Raw genomic sequence first — 9,229 nt, forward strand, 5'->3', positions numbered from 1 at the left:
CTTCACTCTTCTTGTGTATATTAATCTGAAACATGTTTTGACTTGGCAAGATAACTCCTCAGAGTGCCGTCTCAAAAATAATGTGTTGTTTTCTCTTTTCATGGGCTGCTGCCAACTGAAGCACATCATGTGTTTAAATTTTCTCTTTGATACTTAAGACAGGTGAAGATCTGAATGTTTTTGGATGGAGAAGGGAAAATTCTTATTACAAGCCATCTGCTTCAAGCCAGATACCCAGCATCATTGTGACCTTCAGCAATGTCCAGAGAACAGACCTGCCTTTGGAGACCAGCTCTGGTGCCTTGTGCTCCAGGATCAGTGGCTATAGCTGGGAAAAAGACTCCAATAACCCACTTGAGTGGCTGTGCCAGGATAGTGCCTTAGCTCCTACTTCTGAAAGAAACATGTGTCAGCTCAGTGTGGAAAACCTTGCAAGACATCTTTGAAATGGGCAGTTCCATGATTGGATGGGAGAGGGAAGGACAATCCCCTTTCCTCTAAAGATATGAAACCTGTTCTCTAAAGCTAGAAGAAGTAAAAGAAGCTAACACTTCAACTTCTTATGGTAGTTTGTTTGCTACGTCAGTGTTGATTCCACTCTTACCTTCACTACAACAATATTATTTTTTGGATTTGTATGGTTTCAGGCTCTGATCAGAGGCTTGTGGAGGTATAGGTAACTAGAAACCCCATGGCCTCTGGATGCATCACCCTCCATGCATCCATTGCTTTCTCCTGTACCTCAAGTCCCACCTTGCAGTATGATCAGCAACAGACGTTATGTCAGACTCTTCTCCTTACACACCTTATGGATATCAGCTACAAGGCCAGTGCAAGAAATCCTGTTTCTTGGAGTAAAGGACAAAATGGTAGTTACATTTCAACACACATGGAGATAAAAAAAACCACACACACAATATAGAAACTGATAAGTGGCAGCATAAGCTTGCTTCAACATGAGGTGTTGGAAGTTGATGGAAAAAAGCTAACACAGGGTAGAGGACAGGACATATTTTTATACACTACCACCTGCTGCCTGAGGAGGCTGCCTTAGTCTACCTAATGGTAGGGCCAGCACTGCCAGTTGTTCACTCCTTTGTGTGGCTCAGGAGTGGATCAAAAATGGGATAGAAGAGCTAATGTTTTTACAAGTGGAGGATGGCTACTGAAAAACTCCTGTTGCTTTTCACACAGGGAAAGAGGAAGTTAAAAATATCCCTTTGTGTTTGTCCCTTCCATCCTTTCTCAGTTGAAAAATATTGTCCCATTTTTTTAAAAAAAATATTGCTGAGAAAGGGGCCCATGTGTATGTTTGTCTTCATATATGTATGCTCTTGCATTGACTCTTCAGTCAAGTGATGGTGTGCTTCTTCCTGATGTTTTTATAAGGCACCCACTGTATCTTTTCAATAGGAAAAAAATAGCAGAAAAGAAGTAATGAGAAAGAAGTTTCACTACCTAGTTGTTTTAAAGTAGGCCATGTCTATGGGAGCAGTGCTCCTTTGCCCCATGTATATCACATCTCCACAGTTTTCCTGCCAAGAGTACTACAAGCAGAGGTATGAGATAATCTGCCTGAATGTGGGTTCACATATGACCATTGTGTGGATAGCCTATGCCTCTGGATCACATTTACTCATGCACAGATTACACCTGTCAGGCACCAGGTCCCTAGCAATCTCCATGGTAGAGACAGCAGCCTTCCCCATTTGGATGCCCTCCTGGGTTCCCTATGGACTCTCATAATCTCCCATAATCTACAAAGCTAGCCTAAATGCTCAGATACTCAGATACTGTTCCCATAGCCAGAGCAGCTGCCCTGGAAGTTCAGAAGGATCACGTAGTGATTAGTCAATGTCCTGAGTGGTTTTCCACAACCATAAGATACACAGACATAGATGGACCTTGTAGCTCTATAGGAAGCAATGACATAGGACAGAATTCACGTTGCACTATAGCTCAGTGGTAGAGCTAGAGAGACTATGTTGTGTCATGCTTTACAGAGGATGGTGTTCTATTTGAAGGTCAATCCAGACTATTATAAGCATGGTTTAAAGAAAGGTTAGCAGAGATCTTGAAATTCTCCATCAGTGGCTAGCTTCTGTACAGCAAACTGAGTGGGCTCCTGGTCATAGTTTTCCCACTACAGTGATATGACTGTGTGCATTTATTTAAACTATGGGAATCTTTTCCAAATATGCATCTCTACATGTGAATTAGCATACTCTTTTTGTCCTCTTTTGTGCACATACTGACAACCTCGAACCCATGCTTTGACTGCTGAAGGTCCTTACTTCAATCTCGCATCCTCCACTAGGGCTAAGAAGATCTCTGTTTTAAACACTAGTGAGAGACTCTCCATCAGTGCAGAACAGCTTTTCCCTAGCCTGGTGCCCTCCACATATATTGAATATAGATCCTATCAGCTTGTGGATGCCAAGTGTAGTCAACAGTAAGCTGAATGGACAAATGATCTGACTCAGTATGAGCTATATTTCTATTCCCGATTCCCAAAATCAGAAGAATATGTGGTATCTGTATCCTACCTTGAACTTTTCTCCTTCAGCCATCAGCCTTGCATGGAAGTGGTACTGTATATTGCAAGCCTTCTTTCAGCCCTATAGTAATTGTTGCCAATTCAAGGGTAAGGCCCAGATGGATAGTACTGTGTCTGTAGTTAGTAGCATAAGTGGCAGTGGACTTAGTTCTTTCTGAATGGAAGCATGGATAACTATTCTGCCATTGTCAGAGAAAGACTATAAAGTGCTTGTCTGGTTTCCTAGTGGTGAGATACTTTTTTTTAATGGCCCATATACATATCAATCCACTCGTACATCAGTTCCACAGGGATGGATTTCATTGGTAGTGCTTATTGGCATCCATCTACAGCCTCTTCATGACACAATGTACTCTAGCCATAGTGTGGGGAATCCAAACCCAAGCCCTAAAATAGGTCAGCCGCCTCAATTGCATTAGCTGCCTCGATTGCATTTTGTAGAGAGGTGGGATATAAATAAATTTTATCATGTATTATTATTATTTTATTATTATTGTCTATCATAGTGACCAATGACAATAGTGGGAATAGATCCATCATGTGAAGGCTATTTCAAAAGGTCTCTGTATTATAACTCCAATATGTATTCTGGGCTTCTCTCACAAATAGGTCAAGACATGAAGCTGTGTTGTGCTGGGAACTTGAAGCCTGAGGGATGAATGGGGCTGTTCAGTCTTTGGGTGACTACCACTCATGTCTGGGCCGTGAAGGAACTAAAAAAACCCCAGTGAAATCAAACACAAAAAATACCTTGACAAAACAAGGATAAAACTAGTGATGTTGTATTTCCTGCCCCATAAAAAAGCTTCCAGGTCAAGCTTTCTCATGGGCCTGAACAACCAAGGGGTTTTACAGCTCCATTCTCTGTGATGGGGTCTACCCTCCTTTCTCCTCTACTCTTGAAAGTTACAGAGGTTCTATCTGATAGAAGGCAGGGTCAGGAATGCAAAAGGCCCTGTACATTTTTGTAATTGGGACTGAGTTACTCATCATGTACCTGAGATGTATTTTGTGGTATCTTATGATTTTGAATATCTAGATGTTCTTTTCTTTTTGAAAAATAAAAATATATTATATATAAACATTTACAGTCTCTTTACGGGTTGCCAAATATCTGTGTTTCTTTGCGTTGATATCTTTCCTTCTCATTATTACTTTGAGACCAAAAACAAGATTATGAGGTCAATGAGGAACAGCAAAAATATTTTTCAGAAACAAAGATGATTGCTTCCAAGCAAAATAAAAAAGATGAAAGAGATCTATTATAATTCCTCCATGTTTCTGTCAATGCAGGATATTGGTCTCAGAAAGAAGGCACACTGATATTAACTGATTGAAGAGAGATTCAACTGTAGCAAGTGAGAAACCAAATTAGAAAAACAGATGTGACTTGACTCTGCTGAGATCTCTAACCCATTTCCTCCCTATCCCAAAGTAAATTTGGTTCCGTACTCCTTTACACCAACACACACATATATGCACACACAAACCCTGCCCTCTCCTTCACACAATTAACAGGGGAAAGAAGCAGCGAATGAATACAATGGCAAAATACTGAAACTATCCACAGCTAATAATGACAGGATGATGATCTGAGTACTACCCTTTTGGTGAAATGAGGTATATAAAGATGCAAAATTGTGTCACTGGCCATCAGCCTTTTAATGGTTAAATGTGTCATTCATTCTCATTCATCACCTTCCCTCTTTCCTTTTGGTATATAAACAGACTAACAATGCTCTCTTTGAAAACTTTTTATTCATCATTATATTTCATGCTGCTGTAGTTCTATGCCTTTAAGTCATTTACAACTTATGCTGACGCCAAAGAGTTTATCACACAGGACGGATCCTGTGCAGAAACTGAATTTAAATTGGAAAAACCTGAAAAGGTGAATGGATTTTCAGATGATGTCAGGGTTAACCTGAACAGAAAGTGGACAAAACCTGCTAAAGTGGGTTGATCTTCACACGACGTAAGGATTAATGAGCATTAATGTGACATTAATCGGAACAGTAAGTAAACAAAACCTGCTCCTTTTTACTTTCTGAAAATCCCCAAAGTAAAAAGGAGCAGGCTTTGTCAACTTTCCATTCAGTTAATGTTGCGTTATTGCTTATTAACCTCAATGTGTCTGAAAATCAACCCGCTGTTGTGGATTTTTCTGGATTTTTAAATCCCGTTTCTGCACAGGATCTGTCCGGTGTGATAAACTCCCAAGACAAAGCTACCACAGGGGTTTCTTGGCAAGATATGTTCAGAGGTGGTTTTGCCATTTTCTTCTTCTGAGGCTGAGAAGGTGTGACTTGCCTAAGTCACCCAGGGGTTTTTATAATGAAGTCTTCAAAGACTTAGGGGCAGTAGAGACAGGCGGCTAAACACCACCCCTGTATGCCCTGGGTCGGTGCTGCAGCACCCACATGCTGCAGCACTGACCTGCTCCCAAAAAGAAGCTTCTCTAAGCAGCTTCTTTGAAGGGGCATCACAGGTGTGCTTGTGCACCATGATAACGCCCCTTTCGGCCTACACCGTTTGGGCACTGCATCACATGTGTGTCATCATGGCGTAACCCATATGGATGGGCATGCACCAAAATGGCACCCGGATGCCAGCAGAAGGACTTTGAGTGTGTGCACGCTCAGCCCTATTTCAATCCTAGTTTGGGCCCAGGCCGGCATAAAGTGCCAGTCTGTATCGGCCCTTAGTCCAAAGCCCAAACCACAGCACCATGGTAGCTCTCTATGTTTCATACACTGAACTGAATGATACTGCAATTATATTATTATATTAATTCAATGGCAATTAATTCTGAAGCCCTTAATGGTTTAGAATTTGTCTTCCTAAGACAGTACTTTGGAAGCCAATTTAAATCCTGTGGACATGGCACTATCCTTTATAATCCTGATATTTGCCATTTTTGAAATGTTCAGAATTTCCAGTCAGAGAGCTCTAAGGCGTCTCCAAACTGTGAATCACTGGATTTTGTAGGATGGAGCCATGGCAATTAACATGACCTCAAAGTGTTATAATTGTGTAGTGTGACAGAGACCTGAATTCAATGACATTTACATCGAGATAAATGTGTATCAGACTACCACCCTAGTTTAGGTGTATTGCACATCATCTCAGTTGCTCTGGAAAGGCACCGAAACAAACTTAAATGAACACTGAGCCCCAGCAGCTGAAGAACCTGTGGGGTTTGAAAGACTATATGCTAATGTAGTGTATGTTTTGTATTTACAATGGAGAGGAAAGAGACATTGCTGCAGTGCAGTAGGGAATCTGCTAAATGCTTCCGGCTTCTCATGAAATGTATTTCTGTTCAACAACATTGGTACTTTCAATATTCTTCATTGCTGTACAACAACTTTACTTACGGTGGGTACTAAGGAAATGCTTCCCTGGCAAGTAATGCCTTCTGTATCTAGAGTGCAATGTTCAGTTTGTACCAGCGAAGATTCTGTAGCTATAAAAAGAACTACAGCTGTTAGAGTGTGTCTGCTTACAAGAGGATTGAAATGTGGGTATTAATTAGTGAATAACTTGCTCCTTGTGTAACTTGTGTGTATAGACTATAGTTCTCTATCCATTCTTAACATTTCAGGACGGTGGTTTTAGAAATCTATACTTCAACAGGAGATCAAGTACTTTAGAAAGGAAAGCATAAGGGATTTGTTCTGCCAAGTTTTTTTTTTTAATGAATACATCCAATTTGCATCTTCTGGAAACAAGTATACACCTGGAATCAATTTGCAGTCAAAATACATACATTTCTCAGCTTAAAAATCCTCTTGAATTATTTGTTGCTTGAAACAAACATACACTGTAATGTCAGTGCCAAAGACTGGGATAAGAAGACTGCTGAGCACCCTCTAGAAAGTGTGCTTAGCAGTCCCTAGCTGTCTCCTAGCATTTCTGACTTACGGCAGTCCTAAAGTGAACCTATCACATAGTTTCCTTGGCAAGGTTTGTTGCATATCTCCCACTGTATGAGACTTATTTCTGCATAAACTTGCCTTCAATTTTTGTGAGCATCTACGATCTTATTGTACCTGTACTTCTCAGATCTCCGGGCCTGGCCCTACTGTTATTGTTGTGATCTTCAAGTCATTTCTGCCTTATGACAACCCTAAAGTGAACCTATCACACAGTTTTCCTGGCAAGATTTGGTTAGAAGAAGGTTTGCTTTTGCCTCTCTCGGAAGCTGAGAGAGTGTTACTTGCCTAAGGACATCTATTGGGTTTCTATGGCTGAGTGGGAATTTGCCTCTAGAGTTGTAGTCCAACACTCTCAAACCATGATACCGCACTGGCTCTAAGCCTGTCCCTGAGTTTCCATGGGTCAACTCCAGGTGGGAGACAAGGATGCAGATTCTTCAGTTTTGGCAAGCTCATCTCTAGGCAAAAGAAAAGGCAAATCTCCAACTCAATTGGCAGAACAGGAGTTTGCTACAATTTTATAAGGCTAAGTGATGTTTTGCTGCAACTTGCAAAGACTTTTGCTGCAACTTGCAAAGACTTTCTTTTTTGTAAATATTTTTATTAACTCATACACACCCAGAACATATACATACTACAACATATAAAAACAAAAACAAAAAAAAAACTAAAACACTAATATATACTAATATATACAAATGACTTCCTCTCCTCATCCTTCTGGTTTTTGTTTATATCTTAAATTTTCTTCCCCCCCCCACCATCATTTTAGCTTATATTTGTATTGTCTTTTGCCTTTCCAGTTAATCCAGTTATTCAATAATTTGCTTATCCAAACCATACCCATATTCTTATTTATTATTCTTCCACAGAAATTAATTCTCCAAAAATAAAACTGCAGTTCTTCTCCAGTAATCCTTCCTAAACTGTACCATTTCTATCCATTTTTTTCTTGTTTAGGTATTTTACCATCTTTAATCATTATTCTTAATTTATCCAAACTTAACATGGCATATAATTTTACAAGCCAATCATCCACAGTCATGATACTTTGATTTTTCCAGTTATGTGTGTAAACTAACCTAGCGGCTGTCACCATGTATAATAAAAAATATATATTTGTTCTATTTTTTCTTCAAAAATGTAGCATATTTAACAGAAACACTTCAGGACATAATAGTGTTTTTACTTTCATAATTTTTGAAATTTAATTATGAATTGACACCCAGATTTTTATTATTATTATTATTATTTGCTTTTAAGCATAGCCACCAAATATGGTAAAATGTGCCAGGCATTTCTTCACATTTCCAATATTTTGGATCAGTACCAACTTGCAAAGACTTTCCAGGGATCTATGTAGTTACTTATTTAGGCCCTGTACACACTAGCCATTAAGGCCAGCATGGGGGCAGAGTTGGGGCGTAGTGTCCTCACGACACATGGCTGACTCCGCTCCCCCAGGGCGCATTGATGCTGTGTGCTGCTCCACACAGCATGCAGTGTCATGGTGCTCCTCTGGCGCTGCATCTATACGATGCAGCGCCGAAGGAGCACCATATAGCCACAGCAACAATGTTCCTTAAATGTTCCTTATCCCATCTCCCTAAACAAATAAGAATGAATAATCACCTCATTTAATTTTAATCTGGAAACAGTATCTTTAGTTAAAATTTCTGTCTTACTTTCCAAACTGGAAAATATGTTCTCGCCTTCTCCCTCTCCCTCTCTCTCTGTATTTGAGTTTGAATGACAAGTTGTGAACAACTTTAGCTGGTACTTAATAACAATACTTAAAGACATCACTAGGGTATCTCCAAAGTCGTAGGTCTCAGGTTTTGATCTGGAAATCCCTGTGCACAGGATGATCTAGGGCCCCAGTCACACTCACCGTTTTGTGCCAGGTAGATCCGGGGAGATTCGATGATGCAATACCAAATCTGAACTCAATGAAAGTTTCCATTATGTTTACCCTAATCAAATCTCTCCATGGCAGTTTAACCCTGTTTAGAGTTCACATTGCCATTTGTACCAGTTTTAAAAAAAACCATTGTGACCATTTTTTAAAACTGCCAATCAAATTATGCACACATACGTCACAGTATTTGGGGGAATCCTCCCTCCCAACTGTCAGCCTCGGAGGATGGCAAGCCCCTCTGGGCTCATTCACACAAGTGGGCAAGGAGAGACCAGGCAGGGCAAGGCAAGACAAGGTGAGGCAAGATAGGCATCGGGGCGGGCAAGTAGTTCCCATCACCCAGTGGAGTTCCATGGCTGAGTTGGGAATCCAGCCCTGGTCTCCAAAATTCCAGTACTCAAACCACTTCCCCATCTCCTTCCTCTTCTCCTTCTTCTTCTTCCTCTCCCCCTTCTTTGCTCAAGGCCATGGGTCCCTCCCCCTCTCTCAACTTGAGCTGGTGGTCTGGCTGATGTTGATCTGGGCCAGGCCCCTTCCAAGGTGCTAGAAGTGGATGCCAGGCAGCTCTGCCAGGGCCTCCAGGAAGGTGGGCTGAGCATAGAAGCCTGGCAGGCTCTCAGTGGTACTGAGCAAGCCCATGCCCACACTGCCCACTGTGGCGGGGGGATCCACAACAGAGCAGGTGTCTGGCTGGCAAGCACTGGCTGCAGCCAAAGGGTAAGGCAGTGGATGAGAAAAGGTTGGTGGCAAGTGTGGTGGGGGTGGCTCTTTGCTGAGTCCCGGGATCTCCTGGATGCCGAAGCTCGTGCGGGCAAG

The 9,229-nt window shown here is 41.3% G+C and overlaps 1 protein-coding gene across 5 annotated transcripts in view; it reads left to right on the top strand.

Moving 5' to 3' along the window:
• OPN4 (opsin 4) overlaps positions 1-3,626 on the top strand; it is a 49,372-nt gene extending 45,746 nt beyond the window's left edge. For all 5 annotated transcript variants that reach the window (XM_089510594.1, XM_089510595.1, XM_089510596.1 and 2 more), the window contains one exon: positions 159-3,626. In XM_089510594.1, the coding sequence (XP_089366720.1) occupies positions 159-446 (288 nt within the window). In that variant the 3' untranslated portion in view covers positions 447-3,626. The remainder of the gene's footprint in view (positions 1-158) is intronic.
• Positions 3,627-9,229: the final 5,603 nt, after the last annotated feature.

The sequence above is a fragment of the Sceloporus occidentalis genome, unplaced genomic scaffold (genome assembly GCF_023333645.1).
Source record: "Sceloporus occidentalis isolate IW3139 unplaced genomic scaffold, rSceOcc1.0.p SCAF_2, whole genome shotgun sequence".
NCBI lineage: Eukaryota > Metazoa > Chordata > Lepidosauria > Squamata > Phrynosomatidae > Sceloporus > Sceloporus occidentalis.